The sequence below is a fragment of the Pan troglodytes genome, chromosome 9, assembly GCF_028858775.2.
Source record: "Pan troglodytes isolate AG18354 chromosome 9, NHGRI_mPanTro3-v2.0_pri, whole genome shotgun sequence".
Lineage (NCBI taxonomy): Eukaryota > Metazoa > Chordata > Mammalia > Primates > Hominidae > Pan > Pan troglodytes.
Genome location: NC_072407.2, coordinates 132,152,546 through 132,173,223, shown reverse-complemented (window position 1 = coordinate 132,173,223; position 20,678 = coordinate 132,152,546). Strand labels below are relative to the sequence as shown.

At 35.9% G+C, this 20,678-nt stretch overlaps 1 protein-coding gene across 18 annotated transcripts in view; it reads left to right on the top strand.

Moving 5' to 3' along the window:
* ZBTB44 (zinc finger and BTB domain containing 44) overlaps nucleotides 1-20,475 on the top strand; it is an 87,648-nt gene extending 67,173 nt beyond the window's left edge. For 2 of the 18 annotated variants that reach the window (XR_010147350.1, XR_010147351.1), the window contains exons 3-7: nucleotides 7,274-7,358; nucleotides 8,564-8,727; nucleotides 10,083-10,166; nucleotides 12,892-13,009; nucleotides 13,782-14,134. Coding sequence is in view for 12 of the 18 variants with exons in the window: in XM_016922288.4 (XP_016777777.1) it covers nucleotides 7,274-7,358; nucleotides 8,564-8,727; nucleotides 10,083-10,383; nucleotides 12,892-13,174 (833 nt within the window). In the remaining 6 variants the exon portion in view is untranslated. Of the gene's footprint in view, nucleotides 1-7,273; nucleotides 7,359-8,563; nucleotides 8,728-10,082; nucleotides 10,384-10,959; nucleotides 11,067-12,891; nucleotides 13,693-13,781; nucleotides 14,135-15,446 lie in introns of those variants that run through there. The other 16 variants (XM_016922288.4, XM_009424499.5, XM_016922291.4 and 13 more) reach the window with 14 other exon arrangements.
* The last annotated feature ends 203 nt before the right edge of the window (nucleotides 20,476-20,678 follow it).

Genomic DNA, 20,678 nt, shown 5'->3' with positions numbered 1-20,678 from the left:
AGGAATTTAGCTGAATCTCAGTGGATCTTTATTTCTGCCTGGGCCCTATAGCCAAAGACCACCTATGATTGAACAGGTTGAGTTTGTTGCTCATTTGCAACAAGGGAGATTATACACCATGGGGTTTTTAGAGCTGGTTGTCAGTAAGAAGGTGTTAAAAAGGCCTTAGCGCAGGATTTGGCCTTGTGTTGGGTGATTTCAGGGATGCTTACTCTCTGTTAGGGAGGGTTCAAGGAAGTGAGGTTTGCTCAGGACTGGTGATGTCAGAAAGGAGAGAGAATTCTGTTATTGAGTATCTTAATAAATACTATCTAGGAATGCAGACTAAAGTGAATCTATAGCAGTAGTGACTCATTAGCCAGTGAGAGATGGGGATGACTGGTATGTTTGTGATTGCACAAATAAAAGTGTTTTTTAGTCTCGCTTTAAATAAGGGTCACAGAGTGACTTGATTTTATGTTGTTTTGTGAGACTGTTTATGTTCCCCAGGAGAATACTGTGGCTGTAAGGACCAGGCCCCACCCCTAAATGAGTGCCAAGCCTGTTTCTGAATGTTGGAAGATGTTTCTCTTTTTCAAGTATAAATTGAGATCTTATATTGAAAACCTTTTAGAACAATGCCTGGCACATGGTAAATACTCAGTAGGAGATGACCACTGTAATTGCTTTTCAATTTCAGAGGGATCTTTGTAAGTATCTTGAATACCTGAACAGTGGCAGCAGCAACTTGAGTTTGATGCAACAGAAGCTATCATACAGCACTTCTAATTGGGGAGAGAGTCGACTCTGTCTTGATAAGCTAGCCCTGACCCATATAAAGCTGATTGTCTCTGTGAATCAGTTTTACTGTTTCACAAGGTGAAAAGTGTCTGACCAGAATTCTTAGCCTCACTACCACTGAGAACAGAATCCCTATAGGGTAGAAAGGAAACTTCATTTTAATAATTTAAGAAACATCACTGTCACCTCAGGAAAGTAATATTGTGCATATATATGTGTGTGTATATATATATGTGTGTGTGTATATATATGTGTATATATTCTGCTGTTAAATCAGTTTAACTGAAATTCCAATTCATATGATTACTTGTGTTATTTGCAAAAACCATCATTTCAAGAAAAACAGTTGCACAAAATTTATTTTTTGCTGATAGTTGCATAAGTGATATAACACTATGTGTTTACCTCCACAGTATACATAGAATTCCAAAAGTCTGTTTTAACTCATTTTAGCTTGGAGTGGCTTTCATTTTTAGCTGTTGGTGCATTCAGTAGCCATGGGTGAGGGAAAATAGTTTTGCTTTGCTTTGCATGCTCTCTATCCATTGAATTAGGGGATCTAGACATTTTAGAATGTAGAGATGGATTTGTTTTAAGAAGGACTATCTGCTAGATGTATCTTGTACTGCATTTTAGTTCTTTTCAACCAGCTTTTTAAACAAACCTTTGACGGTACTAGAATCAGTCCCAGACAGTGTGGTTTTTATTCTCACCTCACCAAGAGTCCATTCCCTCCTAGAAAGAGTATGGCCTGCCTGATAGTGAGAAGCAAATGCCAGTCTTCTTGGCCTACCCTTATCACAACTCCAGGCATTTTTTTGGCAAGCCTTTGCCTGTGAGCTTGAATATTGTCTGTGCTCTGAATAAGTTCAGAATACCGTAAAATAGATCTTTATGTCCATGGGACCAACTCTAAATACTGGCGTTTTTCCAGTTTCTTATCCCAGGACTGATTGAAAAGTTAATGTTTATTTTTCTTTTCTTTAAGGAAAAAACTGAGAATGGGAAGATACTGACAAGTAAACAGTTCTTTCTTAAAATGCAGCATTATCTGGTTCTCTGTCCTACATCTGGATTAAAAACAAGTCAGAAGAACCTGGGAGTAACTTGCATAAGTAGACATAGGGGAAAAGCAGAAATGCCGTTTGATAGAGAAAGAAAAAGAAAAGACACACACAGAAATGCTACACATACACCAGAAGGGATGGAATGGGGAGACCAGAAAGAATGGGGGTGCAATTGGGAATGAATGTAAACACACATAGTCCTGCCTATTTTCAAAAGCCTCAGAGTATATGCCAAGTATTAGAACACTGTATAGTAATGAGTGTTCTTTATGATTGTGGTGAGTCATCAAGAAACAAAAAATAAGTTCTATTTGGTGTCCTTCATTTAAGAAGTCAAGGCAAAATGTAACCCTGTCACAAGTTTTCCAGTACAAGTGATTAAATAAAGTTTGGATGCCTTAAAATTTAGTTCTTTAAAATGCTTTTTACTTAAGTGGATGATGTATCTGTTTCCTAATGACAGCAATTCAAGTGTTCCAAAGAGGGAAACTTAAGTATTAGATTCCAAATCTTCATCAGAAGGAAATTTCATCCCATATGTTCATTAGCAGATGATACTTATTAAATGTTCACATGTATGTAGTGGTGTACAAACTGTTACAGTTAGTACATTTTCTTTTTTTTTTTTTTTTTTTTTCCAGACAGAGTCTCTCTCTGTCGCCCAGGCTGGAGTGCAGTGGCGCGATCTTGGCTCACTGCAAGCTCTGCCTCCCGTGTTCACGCCATTCTCCTGCCTCAAGCCTCCCGAGTAGCTGGGACTACAGGTGCCCGCCACCACGCCCGGCTAATTTTTTGTACTTTTAGTAGAGATGGGGTTTCACCGTGTTAGCCAGGATGGTCTTGATCTCCTGACCTTGTGATCCACCCACGTCGGCCTCCCAAAGTGCTGGGATTACAGGCATGAGCCACTGCACCCGGCCACATTTTCATTTTCATTAAAATATTATAACCAAAAGCTTGTTTGCTATTAAAAGACCGAAATTCTCAGAGGCTCAGATTTGTTCATTTGGTGCAACACAGCTGGTTTGTGTTCAGTAAAGAAATTGGCAGAGTTCATTACCTAATGAGAATAAGCTAGGTTGTTTGAGTCTACTGTCCCACCACAAACAACAAATTTTAAGTTTTTAAAAATTCACTTTAAAACTGTTTGAAAAGCTGAAAAGATGGCCAAGGAACTGCAAGGTTAAATTAGGGGAGAAAGCCTGGCCCAGGGAGGTAAGTAGATCATCAGAGCACTAAAATCAGTTTTGCCTTTAAGACATTTGCCAAAACACAAGTGGGCTTTGGTTGATCAACTCAAAGAGCAGGAGAAATGAAACTGAAAGCTCAGAGTGTGTAAAAGTTGTAAAGTCTTAGAAAAGTTGCCCCACACATTAAGCAGGGAGCAGGTTTACATTAGAACTAAACCTGCTCCCTGCTTAATGTGTGTATTGTAACACGTTCCTGATTGGTAATAATTTAAAAATCCTGCAATACCAAGTGTTGGTAAGGATATGGAGCAACACAACTCTGATATACTGCTAGCAATGATGTAAATTTAGTACAATCATTTTGGAAAAGAATTTAGTATTTTCTAATAAGGTTGAAGATAAATATATTCAGTGACCTAGCGGCTCCATTCCTACACATATACCACTTCCATTCCTAAGTATATACTGTGGAGAAAAGCATGCTCATGTGCATTGTCCTTTGGGATTGTACTGTCAGAACTAAACCTGCTCCCTGTCCTCCAAACTCCAGGAGACTGTAGAAAAACCTGCCTTGGCAATGAGCAGACTAGAAAAGGAAAAAGAGAGGAAAACACATCCCTGAGAAGTTACTGCTAGACCACTTACAAATTGTTACAACACAGACTTTGAGTGGGTAGGCCAAGGAATCTCAAACAGTGAATCTCATATAGCTAATGCTGCCCAGGAACCTAGCAGAAGCAAACATAAAACTTCTCTGGAAAAGGGCATTATGTATCCTGACCTCAGCAACTCAATTTCCTACAAATAATTTTCAAGGGCAATAACCAGTCGAAAAATTACCAGAGTACTCAAGAAAACAAGGCAGAGAGAGAACCAACAGGAAAAAAAAAATGTGTTTTTTAAATGCAGCAGAAATATATTGGCATTGCCACTTGGCGTAGTTTTCAAGCACAGATATAAAGTAAATATGCTTACTGTATTTAACAAAATAAACATGAACAATAATTGCAGAGAACAGTAAACTATAAAAAGTGACATAGCAGATTTAAGGAGTACCAAATGGGACTTTTAGAAAAGAAAAATGATAACCAAAATTAAAATCTCCGTGAACATTTTGGCAGCACATTGCACTCAACAGAAGAGAATTAGGAAATTAAAAGATAAACTAGAAGAAATTACTTCAGTGCTACACAGAGAGAGACACAGTGGTGGAAACTGCAGTAGCAAAGAGGAGAAGGGTGTGGAAGACAACAAATGTAGGTTTGATGGAAGCTCTAAAGAGAGAGGAGAGGTTGGCTGAGAATTTTCCAGATTTGATGAAAGACACCAGTCCCAAACAGGAATAGTAAAAAGAAACACAGACCTAGATACATTGTAGAGAAAATTCAGGGAAAAAAAATGTAAAAAGACATTACCTTCAAAAGAATATGACTTTTTACCACCACCAGAAACCAGTGGGATGATATCCTCAGTGTGCTGAAAGAAAATAGCTCCCAGTCTAGATTTCTACACAGGGTAAAAATGTCTTTCAAGAATGAATTATATTTGAAAAATATATAAATGAAATATTTATATTTGAAAATATATAAATATGTTTTCAAACAAAAAGAATTGATCATCAGCAAATCATTGCCAAAAAAGTTATAAAGAATGGACTTTTGGCAGAAGTGAAGTGAGCATAGATGAGTGGTTTCATTTGCAAGAATGAACAGCAAAGGCAGAGGTAAATGTGAGAACATGTATATATGATAATGTCTGTGGGGCTTAATCAGAACAAAGAAGTAAAATATCAGGCAATTTGTAAATGGCAGGATGGAAGTGGTGGGAAATGGAGTTAAAGCTTCTAGGATCTTTGTATTATCCAGAAGGAAGTAAAGGTTTTAACTTTAGACTTTGGTAAACAAAGTATATCTCTAATTTCTAAGGCAACCAATACAAAGAAATAGGAAAATATTGTGTAACTTCTAAACAAATAGAAGGGGAGAAATGGAATATTTATTTCCACTTGTATTCAACAAGCTGATTCTCAAATGTATACAGGAATGCAGAAGTCAAAAAATAGCCAGAATGTTCAGAAAGCAAATGAACAAGGGCAGAGAACTTTCTCTACTTGATAGCAAGATTTATTATAAAGCTACAGTAACTAAAGATTGGCATTAATACAAGGACAGATAAGCAGATAGAACTAATAGAAAACCCGAAAACAGACCTATGTATTTACACATGACATACAACACAGGAGGCACTGCAGAGCAGAGAAGGCAGACCTTTCATGACATTCGGTCACAAAGTCAACTCCAGTGGGTTAAAGAAAAAACATAAGGCACAAAACATGATACTTTTCATAAGATAATTTCAGACAGGGAAAGATTTTTTAAAAACAAGACCAAAAAGCCATAACAATGAGAAAAGGATTGATTAAATTAAAATGTTAAACTTTGGTCATCAGAAGAAGCCATTAGAAAGGGTGAAAAAAAAAGCCATGGGATGGGGAAAGATATTTGTAGTATGTATCACTGACCAAGGGCTTATATACAAATTGTGAAAAGAACTCTTATGCTAAAAAGGCAGACAACTCTGGCATTTCACAAAAGAGGGAGGAAGGGAGATTCTGTAAATATGTGACACTAGATTCACCTCAGTAGTTATAAGGGAAATGCAATTCAAACCACCATGAAATATTGTAAGACATACACCAGGTTGGTAATAATTTTAAAAACCAGTGGTAATAACTTAAAAATCCAGCAATACCAAATGTTGGTAAGGAGGTAAGGATATGGAGCAGCACAACTCTGATATACTAGCAGTGATGTGAATTTAGTACAGTCACTCTGGAAAGAGTTTAGTATTTTCTAATAAAGTTGAAGATAAATGTGTTCAGTGACCTAGCAATTCCATTCCTACATATGTACCACCTCCATTCCTAAGTCTTTACCATGGAGAAAAGCATGCTTATGTGCATTAAGGATATTCACAGAGGTAGCATTGTTCTTAATAGCCAAAAAACTGTCCATCAAGAGTAACATGGATAATGATGAATATTATAAACAATGAAAATAAAGTTTGGTTACACGTAAAAACGATGAGTCCACAATGTTGGAGGAAAGAAGCAAGACAAAAGAATACATATAGTATGACCCAGTTTATATAAAACAGCCAGACAACACTAAAAAGTATTGTTTATGGCAAGCCTTGGCAAACTTTCCTTTAAAGGCAAAATGATAACTGTTTTAGACATAACTGCCACATGGTCTCTGTCACAACCAAAAGCTACTAAACTCTGCCACTGTAGGCAGAAGCAGCCCTAGTCCAGCCAAAGTTGTGTTCCAGCAAGAACGAATACCTACTTTATGGATACTTCTATTCAAGATAAAATTACTTTTAAAAGTGAGAGAATGGGAGGAGGAAAATGATAACCATAAGAAGCTTTTGGAGAAGGGAGGGGTTTATGATCAGGGAAGGATGAATGGGGACTTCCAGGATGCTGGCCGTGCTTTCGTGTGGCTTGTGTGTGGAGGTTGCCTGGGTGTTCACTTTATCTGTTAAATTCTGTATAAAAGTTGTACAACAAGTTGTATGTCTTCAATAAGTTTTAAAAAATAAGAATTTCAGTGTTTCCTTAAATGGTTAATTATTCAGTTTTATGTGGATTTTTGTTCACTTTTGAATTGCCCTGCTTGCTTTCTGAAATGTGTCAAAGAAATATTTCTAAAAGAACTTAAATAGTAATATAAGACTACTATCTTACATGTGTTTTTTTTTTAATCACAAACATTTAAAAATATAGAACACGGCCGGGTGCGGTGGCTCATGCCTGTAATCCCAGCACTTTGGGAGGCCGAAGCAGGTGGATCACAAGGTCAGGAGATCGAGACCATCCTGGCTAACACAGTGAAACCCTGTCTCTACTAAAATACAAAAAATGAGCCGGGCGTGGTGGCAGGCGCCTGTAGTCCCAGCTACTCGGGAGGCTGAGGCAGGAGAATGGCGTGAACCCGGGAGGCAGAGCTTGCAGTGAGCCAAGATCGCGCCACCGCACTCCAGCCTGGGCGACAGAGCGAGACTCAGTCTCAAAAAAAAAAAAAAAAAAATGTAGAACACTACTTTGGATTAATAATTCAGGATATGAACACTAGATAATATATGTCAGAGGCTTAGATATAATATAGCTTTCAGTTACAATCTTGGCTTATTCACACCAAAGGATTACAGTGGTCCTCTTTCTCTTATTCACAGGCTCAGTAGATGAAGGCGTTTCTGAGGGGTTGCCTACACTTCAAAGCACGTCTAGCACTAATGCTCCTCCGGATGATGATGATCGGTCAGTACTAACATAGCATTTCGTTACCTCTTAAGGGTTGTGTTTACAACTCCAAATTCAAGCATTTCATCTCAAGAGTTGTAGAAGTTTATTACAACCTCACTTCAGTATACTTTTCAAAGTAATGAAGTAGCATCATCACATTATAAATTAGAGTACCTATACAAGGCTTTTTTTTTTCCCCCAGCATTTCCAAAACTACCTAGTCCCATTGCTTTAAATTGTATCTGTACCAAGTGTTGGCAAACTATGAACCACAGGCCAATTCCAGCCTACCACCTTTATTTGTAAATCAAGTATTACTGGAACACAACCAGGCTCATTTGCTGACATATTGTTTGTGGATGGCAGAGTTGAGTGGTTGAAACAGACTGTATGGTGTGCAAAGTCAGAATGTGTGCTGTACGGACTGCTGTGAAAAACATCTGCCAAAGTCTGATCTGTATACCCATAACTCCCTCCCTGCTTGATATTTCCACATAAATGTATAAAGGGCATTTCACATTTAACAAGGCCAAGACAGAACTCTTGATTTCTAACTCCTTGTCTGAATCCTGCTTCTCCAGCCTTTCTCCCATTTCAGTAAGCATCAGTAAGCATCATCATTATCCCCTAATTTCTCAAGCAAAATCTCTGAGGATTATTCTTAATCTTTTTTCCTTACCACTCTTCATCTCCCTCGTAGTTAATCCTTAAGTCCTGTCAACTCTGCCTATAAAATATATCCCTGTCTACTTTTCTAATCTGTACTGTAGCCACCCTACTGTAAGTCACCACCATCTTTTGCCTTGACTACTGCAATAACCTTCAAAGTAGCCTCTGATTGCATTCTTCCCCTAATCCATTTTCCATATAGCAGCCAAAATCATCTTTTCTTTTTTAATTAAGTCAGATTATGTCACTGTTTTAAGCTATAGATTCTTAACATTCTTTATTCCTACCTAAAATCTATAGGCCTTGCTATGCCTTCTAAAGCCCTACACGATATGACTTCTGCCTAACTCCGTCTCAAAAAAAAAAAAAAAGCATTCTGGACATTAACATTGTTTTTCATATTGTTAAAGTAAAACTTGAAATCTAACAGTTAAACTGTTTCAAAAAGTCTTTAAGTGTTTTATCTTTTTTCATTTAAAATTGACCTATAGCAGTGTTTATTCAGTTTAAAAATCAGAGCCTGGTTGCCTTCTTTGGTCTGTTTTTTTTAGATTGGAAAATGTTCAGTATCCCTACCAACTCTACATTGCTCCTTCCACCAGCAGTACAGAGCGACCAAGTCCAAATGGTCCCGACAGACCTTTTCAGTGTCCAACCTGCGGGGTGCGATTCACCCGTATTCAGAACCTAAAGCAGCACATGCTCATCCACTCAGGTAATGTCACCTTCCCTGTTGGTGCATAAGTGAACGCTCTAAAACATTTTATTTTGCAGTCCCAGTTAAAATAGAAAACAGGGGCTTCTGAGTTTTAAAAAAAACTCTGGGAAGTCAAATGAAAACAGATTAGCTAAGGTTTATTGCTGAAATCATGCAGTGTCAGAAAGCTGCTTGCCACGGGTGTTGAGTATTCTGATTAAAAGAACATAAGGTGATATGGAGTGAGTACTTTGTAAATAAAAAGACATATTAGGTGTGCACATAGAGGTGAGATAGAGAATCACAAACACAGATGGTAAAGCAAATAGGGTTAAAAGGGTCTGTATGGGTGTTCTTTGTGCTGTTCTTCTTATAATGTCTCTTTAAGTTTGAAATTTTTCCCAAATAAAAGTGTGTTTAAAAATGTAATATTTTCTTGCTAATTTACTTTCAATTCTACAGTCCTAAATCTCTGTGTGCCCTGATGAGTCAGCTTTGTAGTTTGTATTTTTTTAAACATAACAGAGATTTTGGATAAATATATAGAGGGGATTTGAAATTTTAGTTCAGTAATCACATGAAGGCAATGGGATTCTTGTGGGTAAAACACTGACCTCTGACGAGTAAGAGATCTTTGCTGCTGTTTTCAGCTGCGTGAGTGAGAAAGCTATCTCACTTTCCCCTTCTGTAGATAGGTCTTACAGTCCCTGTCCTAGCACCAATTCTCTGTGACTTTGTTCAATCCGTAGACTGTGTTTTGAAAGGTTTTAAATTTTTTTTTCCCCAAAACACTGTGATAATGAATTTGAGGAGACTATTAATACACTTTATAACTCATTTATTTCTATCAATATTACATCATATTACCCAAAAAAACCCATTATATCAAATGATGGTTCTGTCATGCTCATTACATTCAGAGATGTTAAAATTGTTCTTTCTTCTCGTTTCTCTGAGATAGGGAACAGAGAGTAGGTACTGATGATTTTCATATCTGTTCAATGTAAACCTCTAATGAAATGAAATAATATGTGCTGTTAATGGGGATTTGGGTTCTGTCTACATACTGTAGTTAAATTGTGTTTTGAAGTTAGTAAAATAGATGATCTAGAAAAGCATTCAAAAATCAGCTTCAGTAGACGTTACCTAGTTTGCCTCCCCTACTGCCTTTTTTTCTTTTCCTTTTTAAGCACTTGTGACTTTTCACATATTCTGCACATTTTCTGAGATACTCAATTAGAATATGTTTTTGCTGGTAATTCTTGCCTTTTCAGATGATCTGTTGCTACAGAAATATAGTTCAGAAATTTGTAGGGTTTATGACTTTTCAGTTTATTTTTGTTTTTAGATATTTTGTTTTGCTTTATTTACAGGAATTAAACCATTTCAGTGTGACCGCTGTGGGAAAAAGTTCACCAGGGCTTACTCGCTAAAGATGCATCGCCTAAAGCATGAAGGTAAACGCTGTTTCCGGTGCCAGATATGTAGTGCCACTTTCACTTCCTTCGGGGAATATAAACACCACATGAGGGTTTCCCGGCACATTATCCGCAAGCCTCGGATTTACGAGTGCAAAACATGTGGCGCCATGTTCACCAACTCTGGAAATTTAATCGTGCACCTGAGGAGTCTGAACCATGAAGCATCAGAGCTAGCAAACTACTTCCAGAGCAGGTGAGGTGCACAACGAAAACCCAACCAGGAAAACTGCTTTCTAAACTCTCTTTTCCTGCTTTTAGGGCAGCCTTCTGTGTTTTTACATCAGGTTGCCAGCTAGTCAGTCACATTTGTTACAGATTCCCACTGTTCATACTCTAATCTCCTGATCTGATAAAATTTTGCTGAGTCTTCTACGTATATAAAATTATAAACATTTTATAGTTGGTATTAAAAATATTTTCCTGCAGAAGTAGACTACTTGTCCTCTTGAGATATTTTTTAAATAATACAAGGTTTAAGTAATTCTGTAATGGACCTTAAATAGATCTTACTGGAAATTTTACCATGTCAGATGATGCTTAGTGATACTGGATTACTTCAGACTCTAGATGTTAATAAAATTCTTTACCACTTCTCTCTATTTAAAAATATTCTATATAAAGGAATAGCCATTGGCCAGTAAGAAAAATTTCAAAGGCAACTATAGTGGGTGTGATGGTTTAGATCATGAAGTCATTGCTATTTTCATTCAGTTTAGAGCTCTATTCTTGTAATATTAATTTATAATAGAATTACCTTTCTGATTTATAGGGCATCCCAGGAAATCAGCTTCTAGATCTAGCTCTGCCACTAACTGCTGTTGATTAAACCTGTCACTTTACACATGAAAAAGCTTGAAACTTAGAGAAGGATAAAATGTAAGCTTTAAACGATGGTTTCTAAGGCCTTCTCTAGATATAAAACTGTTTTAAATTGTTTATAAGAATTGTACTTCTGTAGGAATCCTTAGTTTCTCATAAAATGAAATTTTTACAAATCTTTCCTTTTTTTTTTTTTGAGATGGAGTCTCACTATCACCCAGGCTGGAATGCAGTGGCACGATTTTGGCTTACTGCAACCTCAGCCTCCTGAGTAGCTGGGATTACAGGTGCCCACCACTACACCCAGCTAATATTTGTATTTTTAGTAGAGATGGGGTTTCACCATGTTGGCCAGTCTGATCTCGAACCCCTGACCTCAAGTGATCCGCCCGCTTCAGCCTCCCAAAGTGCTGTGGGATTACAGGCGTGAGCCACCATGCCCAGCCCAAATCTTTACATTTTAAATCACCCTTATTTTTAAAACCTTTTTTTTTTTAATTGAATAGATGGGGTCTTGCAGTGTTGCCCAGGCTGAAGTGCAGTGGCTGTTCATAGACACAGTCATAGTGCACTGCAGCCTCGAACTCCTGAGGTCAAGCAATTCTCCTGCTGGGGCTACAAGTGTGGGCACCACCCCTGACTTAAAACCTTATTTGTAAACAAATTCCAAATTATTCCTGCGTAGATTTTGTTTTTCCCTTCAAACCAGACATTCATTTTGTTTAATGCAGTCATCTCTAATTCTGAATGTGTGGTTGCCATATCACTAAACCTTAGGTTATACATATCATAGTAAACATAGTTTGTTCAGGACTAAAATAGTGTTCCTGTTAAGTACTCATGTTATCTTTATCGTCCCTGTACAGAGCCCTGTATTCTCCATTCTTCTTCTCTAACACCTGAATGAAGACTTTTTAGAAAATATAACATAGGGCATTCTAAATTGCTTTGCAGATGAACAGATTTTAATTTTTTATTAATACTGAACAATGAAATTATAAAATAACCTTATCAAGTCTAAATACATATATTATTGACAATTATGGTGTAATGAAATTCTAAGTTCAGTAATAAAGATTTAAATAAAGCCTCTAAGATAAGACTTATTTCACATACTTAGTTTCAATTACCAAAAATGCTTATAAGTAGGAAATTTAGGAAATACAGAAAAGTATGAAGAAGAAATTTAAAATCTATTTCATCACTTAAGGAAAGTAGCCACTGTTTTAGTATATTTTACTGTCCATGTTGCCTGTGGGGACCAATAATTGAACACGTTTTGAGGATTATCACATAACCAATCTCAAGGCATTCATTTCCAAATTCTTTATTAGTATTTTCATATACCAAATGTAATAGCAGGATACACATAAATTACTTTCTACATTTCCCAACTTTATAGTAGATTATGTATCAGGTCATTTATGCATAAGGACTTAGTTTCTTAACTAACCTATGTCAAGTTTAGTAATACAAAGCTAGGTTTATATATCTCTTACTCAATGTATAATCAAGAAAAGTTTAGCATTAAAGTTACTCAGATGATCTTTGTTTAAGTGAGCATGCTACATTTGTTTTGTATATAGAAACTCCTCTACATAGAACAAGAAAGGCTGTTAAGGTGTCCAGAGTTATAATGAAAGTGATAATTAACCTGATGTATTGGTGGTGGGGAAGATTGATACATTTTGGTTTTAATGGATGTTTTGGTTCATATTTAGGAAAGTTTATAAGTTGAAAGTTCCTGAGTTTTAATCTTCACTGAACAATTAGTGAAATGAAGAGTCCCAATTTTGTTGTATAAATCAGAGCTTTTTACTGTTGCTTATCTATTACTGGTTTGAAAATTAATTCCATATTTCATCCTTTGCCTCTTATCTAGTGATTTCCTAGTACCGGACTACTTAAACCAGGAACAAGAAGAGACCCTTGTTCAATATGATCTTGGAGAACACGGTTTTGAAAGCAACTCCTCTGTTCAAATGCCTGTCATTTCACAGGTCTCCTCAACCCAGAATTGTGAAAGCACTTTTCCCTTGGGGTCTCTTGGTGGGCTGGCAGAAAAAGAGGAAGAAGTGCCAGAGCAGCCAAAGAGCAGTGCTTGTGCTGAGGCAACCAGAGATGACCCCCCAAAATCAGAGCTGTCTTCTATAACTATTGAGTAGTTTTGTGATTTTGCTTCAGTTTTGTTTTTTGGAAAGTGCCTGTGCTTGGTCTTGTACATTTAAATTTAATTTAATTTTTTAAACAAAAAAAGCCGGGTGGGAGGGAGGGGGAGATTGGGAAAGAATTTCCCTTTTTACTTTCTGAGCCCTGAAACTGATTTTATTTTTCCTAACTGAGAGATTGCTTCTGTAAGTACACAATAACATGATGTTGAAACAGAAACTATGAGACTTAAGGAGAACTGGTTGACTTAAAACATATACCAGTTCCTTCTTCCATTGTTAAAAGTAGGCTAACAACAGATCATTAGCTAGAGAGGAAATCAGATGTTTATTGACCTTCTGAGACAAGAGGGTGCATGAGAAACTAATTACTAAACAGCTTGACAAATGGCCTGAGTAGATACTTACTGCTGTACACAGGATGTTGTATAATATTTTGTAAAGCCTGTTGTTTTTGGAAGTATTTATGGTAAGCTTTCTTAAAAATTATTATGGTAAATACTTCTGAAATCCGGCGTACTTTTCTTTAAGCTTTGTCATTTCTGTTATGATTTTTCATGGTGAAATTTTGGTACTGAGATGGGCATTCTCTGTACCTTTATAGTACCACTCCAAAGGCAAGGAACCACGATTGACAACAGTCAAGCTGTGGATGAAATGACCAGGAACGGAGAATGAAGTATGTAAATCCCAGCTTCATAGGAACTCTTCTCATACTGCTTTTCAGATTAAAATTGCTGTTTACCTGGTCTCCGAATGTAATGCCTGACTGTGTCATTGCCCGGATCAGTTTTCCCCCTGCCCCATCAATATGTTCTCTTGCATATATTGGCGTGCTGCCATATAAAGTAAAAATATTGGAGATATTCTATATTTTATATATAGGTTTATGTGTTGTTGGAGATGTTTTCATTGTGCTCTTTTGGACATAATAAATAATTCTCTATTGAGGCTACATTCTTTTTTTTTTTTTTTTTTTTTTAAAAAAAGAATGGCATCTCACTCTGTTGCCCAGGCTGGAGTATAGTGGCTAAGTCATAGCTCACTGCAGCTTCGAACTCCTGGGCTCAGGCCATTCTCCTGCCTCAGCCTCTTAAGTATCTAGGATTATAGGCATGCTCCACCACGCCTGGTTAACTTCGTTTTTATTTTTTGTAGAGATGAGGCCTCACTGTGGTGCCCAGGCTGGTCTTGAACTCCTAGACCAAGTGGTCCTCCTCCTTTGGCCTCCCAGACTGCTGGGGTCACTGCACCGGCCAAGGCTGCATCCTTCACCCAACTAGATTGTTTACTGAATCCCATATGACAGCGATACGTTGTCCTTACATATTTTTAGACATTGCAAGGTTATTAAAAACAGTTACTATAGTTTTTACACAACGTAGGCAACAATGAAGAGTATAGACTGTAAGATTTTCATCTATGACTCATAAATCTGGGAGAAAAAAATTATTAAGACTAATGAGAAACTGAAAACCTTAAACTAATGAATATTATCATTTCTGCTGCTAAAAATATGAAACTTTCTGGTCTGTAGTTGAAATTTGTATGATCCTCTAGACTTGGGTATACTTTTCATCTGGTGCCATTAAAGCATCTCTAATATTGATCCTAAATATTTGTAAGTCCATGAGCAGTGAACTTTGGAATAAGTTTCTGTGTAGATACCCAAAGTTTAATAATTATGAGAGCACCTGATTTGATAGACAGAAAATACAGTTCTTTAGTCAAAACACAAGATCTGAATTTTGTTCAGGTGCTAGACCATACTAAATGTGTATATTTTTAATTATAGTGATTTGTTTCATTTTTTTAGATTGGCTAATTCTGTAATTTTTTCCCCAAAAACATGTGAAGAAAGGAAAAGTAAATTAAATTCCTTAGAACTGTTTTAGGTTAAGATTCTCTGTGTCCGCCCATATTCTGCAGTCCTTAACTTGTTTTCAACTCTTTACCTCACTCATGAACTTGTTTTTACCCATTTGCTGCCAAACATAGGTGTGTTCCCTTCAGGAGAATCAGCATATACAGGTTATGATAGGCTCCCACCATTTATGCTTCTTCACTGATAGGGTTGCATTACTTTCTGCAGCAGACTATAATACTTCATATAGTACTGCTGTGTCTCAACTGGAAAGGTCAGGAGTTTTAATGTTACGTTGTGGTCTTTGAAAACTGTTAGGCCTAGCAATAGATCTCAAAATTAATTTTAAAATCTGTATTGACAAGAATAGGTAAAATTATGACCAGGAATCATTGTTACCCTTAGTTCCAAGAGGTTGTTTTTGAAAGAGCAAGAGGAAAGAAAAAAGAAAAGAAGGAAAGAAGAATAAAGAAGAGAAACGTGTAAGAATGGTTTGCAGATTGATTGGTTAAAAGTGTTTTTAGCACATCCCCAACCCTGAAAACTTCGCATTCAGAGCCAAGCACAATGTTGGTAGCTCTAAGATATTCTGACTGTGTTCTCAGAATGAGGGATTACCCATCACTGGGTATTCCTTCCCAAGTAGAAACTTTAGATTTTCACTGGTAATACACATTGCCAAGTTTTATGGGAAATCTGAATATACTGTGAAAATGCATATCTGGTTAGTTGTCTGCTGCCCAGATCTTATCAATACCAGTAACTAACCAGTATTTAACATAAAATGATACAAATAAAGGCCTTTTTCTATTTCAGTGAGGGTACATTTTTCTTGATATATGTACTTTAAGGATATTGGATCTGTTTATGGATCTGTTTTAGGAAACAGATTTGCAAGGGATAATTGTATATATAGTAGTATTTAGATTTATTTCAGATTCATCTTAGGGATGCCTAGATGCATAATTTTTACCAGGACATATTGAAAATATTGCAAAGAGATAGCCAGTTATATTATCCCATTCATTAGAAATTACCAGTGTAACTAAACATAAATATTCCAGTTTAGAGTGCTTAAACGTAGCTATCTTTCTTAAGGCCAGGAGGGTAACTTTGTGGTATCTAAAGGGCTTAAATTTCAGAATGCAGAATAAATTGCCTTTTTAAAACCAAGCATTTTGTACAAGCTTTTATTTTCAGTTTTTTAACTACCAAATAGGTGTGATGTACTTTAGAAGTAAACAAAGATGTTCACCCATGATAATGGATGTTAAAGCTCCTGCAGTTGTTCTTTTCATGTTTAAAGGGTATATTCTAATAGTGGAAGCATCAAGCATGTCAGTGATTTCATCTTATTTAGAAATAAAGAGATTAATATTGGTCTTTATTTTTTGGCATTTTAAGTTTTATATAAATGGATGCAGATGGAGATTATCACCCACAAATATATTTAAATGGATTTTTCTTAATTTGAATTTCAAGTAATCTTTTTATTTCAAGTAATTAGTTACGCATTTAGTTACATTGCCAGTTTTTTAAATCAATTTCAGTAAGACAAAATATACTAAAATGTTTAAATAGCCTCATTCAATCTTACATTTTGACATTTCAGCAATCATTCTGGCTTACAGTAATTAGATCCCCTGTTATGACACATGCCCTTTGGTCTTAATAACTAGCCAAAAAAAAAAAACTTTCATCTTGTTAAAATACTTTGCCAAATGAAATAGACTAGTCAACACATCTGATGTCCATAATTATTGGTAACTCAGTTACCTTCTAACTAATAGGCTGGTTCAGGAGACTCTCCCAGTTTATAAATGGTTCTCTTGGGAGCCTTTGGAAGCTGTATTAAATCTTTCAGTCTTTTATTTCTAATTTTTTCTCTTAATCTAAATAGAGGACAGTTATCTATTTTATCAGCTTTTATTCTTGAAGATTCTCAGATTATGTTTTAGTCCCTTTTAGCTTTAATAGTCCTTGAAAAATACATTACTGTATAATGTAGTGGCAATTCTGTAACAGAGAATTATTCTTATTACTTGAATGAATAATCCTAAAATTTTAATATTTTAGCTGAAAGAAGTTTGAGATTTGTGGAATGAACAAAAGAATTAGAAACTTTCATATGTTACTTTGTTTCACTCATCTGCAAAGTATGAAGCTGTAATTCTGAAATACACATCCAAGTGAATGAGAATTAAAAATTTTCTAAAAATACTAACTGGGAAAAAAAAACTAGTGTGAAGTTTACAGTTAGAAGAAACAGACCCAAAGTTGCCAAAAGGTAATAAATAAATGTAGTTTTCACTGTAAGTTATTGACGTAAGATGCTTTATTTGTAATATATTTAGATTTTGAAAGTTATTGAGAGATGAATGTATAAAAGCTAAATTTTCTTTTCTGAAGCAGTGAAACAAAATTGGGGTAACAAGGAAGCTCTGTTGTGGCAAACATGTCTATGAGGAATATTAAAACTAAGCATACTCCCACAGGCTTTAAACTCAAATCATGAACATTTAAATTAAGTTGTTCCTTATTTTGCCTATACCCATTTTTATCTTTCATTGTCGTTTTTGCTTGACAGTATGGTGACAGAGTATTTTTATTTGGAAAGTCCTCAACAAGATGAATTAGCCAAAAGCAATAATGGTTCAGATTAAACAATAAAGTGGAATTGATTCAATCCCAGGCTCAACTAAGAACAGTCGCTCTCTGGATGTTTCATTTTAGACGATAGATAAGTTGAGATGTTGTAATATTTATGGGGGGTTAAGCCTGTGTCAGTTATGGGATGAAGACTTGTAGTACCAGTACCATCAGTAGTCATACTTTTTTTTAACTTTTTACTAAACTAATACAGTTAGACATTTCCACTCTATCGTGATTATATTTTTATGATGGGAAAATAAAAACACTTCCATGTTTTTATAAATAGTCTCTGCAAAGATTTCAGATGTTATTGGTATCTCGGTTTGGCAGTATCCGAAAAATTGAGATTGTCTTTAAAATGTTTGTGTTACTTTTACTTAAGTAAACCCCCACTGTGTAAGACCCAGGCCGGTTTCAACTAATACCAAGGTTTCTGTGTGCATAATAGTTTACAAAGAACTTAAGAGTAAGGACTGCGGATTAAAAACAAAACTTTTTTAACTTTAAAATTTTTACTTTTTGTTCAAAGTACCTGGTTTATAAAGTCAAATTCTTTTATTATTTCCTTTCTCGTTTAAATTGACTGATGTTGCTGATGAAGCTTAAAGTCCCAGGCACAGTTGTGGTGATATACTGATAAAATTGGTGCCTAGTGGTGGGAGGAGCCCCAGTGTCAGGACTTTTATTAAAATGCCTTTGTTTTCCCAAATGCCAATCTAGCCACATTTAGATTTCATTATTCAATAAAACAGATGAAAAATCATCCCATAAATGAATGTTGAGGTTACCAAAGTACATCACCTGCTGAGGAAGGATAAATCTTCCTGCTTTAAGGGAGCCCCGTCATCTCTCCTCTTAATGCACGTTTCCCTTGGTATTAGTGGAAGCTGTGTTCAAGATGGGAAGCCTTTCCTGCAGTTCTTAGAAACACCTGCTTTCTAAGGAGAGCCTTTTCTAGGATTAGCTTATGTGTGTTTTCTCTAGGAGATTTTTTATTTCAGTTACCAATTTAATTTTCAAGTTGACAGATGCTGTGTAAAGTCTCTCATAATGAGAGTAGTCCATTAAATTGTTGAAAGTTGCACTGCTTTTCATCTTTCAGGTACCTGAAATGAATGACATCAGGTATTTGGAAGGAGTAAGATCATAAACTGTATTCATTTTCTTCCTTGTACAAAGTGATGACTTCTACTGCTTATATCTCAAGGTATTTTTTAAAAAAGCAACGGTCCCTAATAGAGTAAAATTTGGTTTTGGTCCAAGTTCCCAATAATGTATTTAATGTTTCTGTTGTTTACTGGTGCCTCCCGTTGCATCAGGTAGAGATTGCCTGCCTCTTTGTAGGGCAGCCTTGTGGCACCTTATGTCCAACTTGGAGGATAGTATATGGCTTCTTTGTGCCTCTACTATCTTTTCAAAAGCCATTTTATAAAAATCCTAGGTAGCCTATTTTAATATTTAAATATATATATTTGTGAAAGAACTTTTAGAACAGACTTTTTCTTTTTACTTTAAAATTCCTGTATTTCCATTTTTAAGAGTAAATTTAATCTCCAGGATTTAGAAGTGTCTTTCCAGAGAAGCATAATGAGAAAGTCAGATTGAGGTAATAGACCAGAATTAAGTGATAGAAGAAACTGTTGTTTGGTTAAAGGACACAGATTTGAAGGAAAAAAATTTTGATGCAACAATTTTTTAAATAAAATTTTGTTTTTCTGTAATGTCATATTTGCTGCTACAGTAGCTCAATATTTTACAGGGCTAACATAAAGCTGGCTCCATTTAAAAACTGGAGTACTTCCTAGTGCAGCCAGCCTAGGTGGAAACTGTACACCATGGTCTTCCAGATGGGTGACTGATGGCTTTGGGTAGCTGATGCATGCTTTAATATTTGCCTATAGCCCGGCAGCAAGGAAGTCGGGGCGGGGGGACTTTTTTACCCTGCCAGTTATAGCATTGTGATTCTTTCTGGGCACTGGCATTTTGTGAAACTCTCAAGGGAAGGTGATGCAGGGGAGAAAATGTGAATTAAATTACATAGATGGGTGTTTTTATGTCTTCTACCCCTTTCCTAGAATTAGTACAACTCTTAACTGTGCCAGTCCCCAGTTCACCAGCTTTGTATCCAGTCGTCATCTCATTCAAGTATGGCTTTACTTGGTGACACTGGCCATAGCTAAGTTACTTGGCATGTTTGACTTTTGACAATAACAAAAATGGTTTTGGATTTTATTTCCAAAAAATGTATACAATATCAGAACTTCACATTTTATATACTAGTATCTGGCTATTAGTATTTTACAGGAACCATAGTTCTTGGTGACTACATATATATATATATATATTTTTGTGACCTTTTTTGTAAACTAAGTGCCGTTTCAACGTTACAATCATTTTTAGAGTTATTGTAATCAATGTGAATATCATGTTTTTTCAAATCTGTTCTGAGCCTATAGTGTTTGCTTTGTGAACATAAGTGTATTGTATATATTCTGTATAGTTATATTGTACTGAAATTAGCTTGTTTGATATAAGGAAAATATGTATTGAGTACCTTTTTGCTAGCCTGATTGTTTAATCTTTTTAAAAAAGGTTTAAACTTTTTTTAAAAAAAAAAATCTTTAAACTGGCCTTTATTACATGGTCACACATAAAGTTGCAGTTAGGAAAGGGATGGGCAGGGAAAAACTAGTTTTGAGTGTCTTTAGATAGAAACATGAGACTAAGGTTTGATTTTGTTTCCGTTTTCTCATTAAAATATCTTATGCTTTATGGAATAAAACTTCCTGCTGTTGTTATTTATTGTTTGCTGGGCGGCAGTGTTGGCTGAGGTCATGTGAGTGAGAAAAGGCATCAGAGTAATTCATTACTTAAATAATTATCTACTTAGAGTGCACAGAGTAGAGAGGGTTATATTAGACAGCACATGTCAATTTTTGGTGAAGTAGAGCTTAAGTGCAAAGATCTCACCAACACCATACCCCA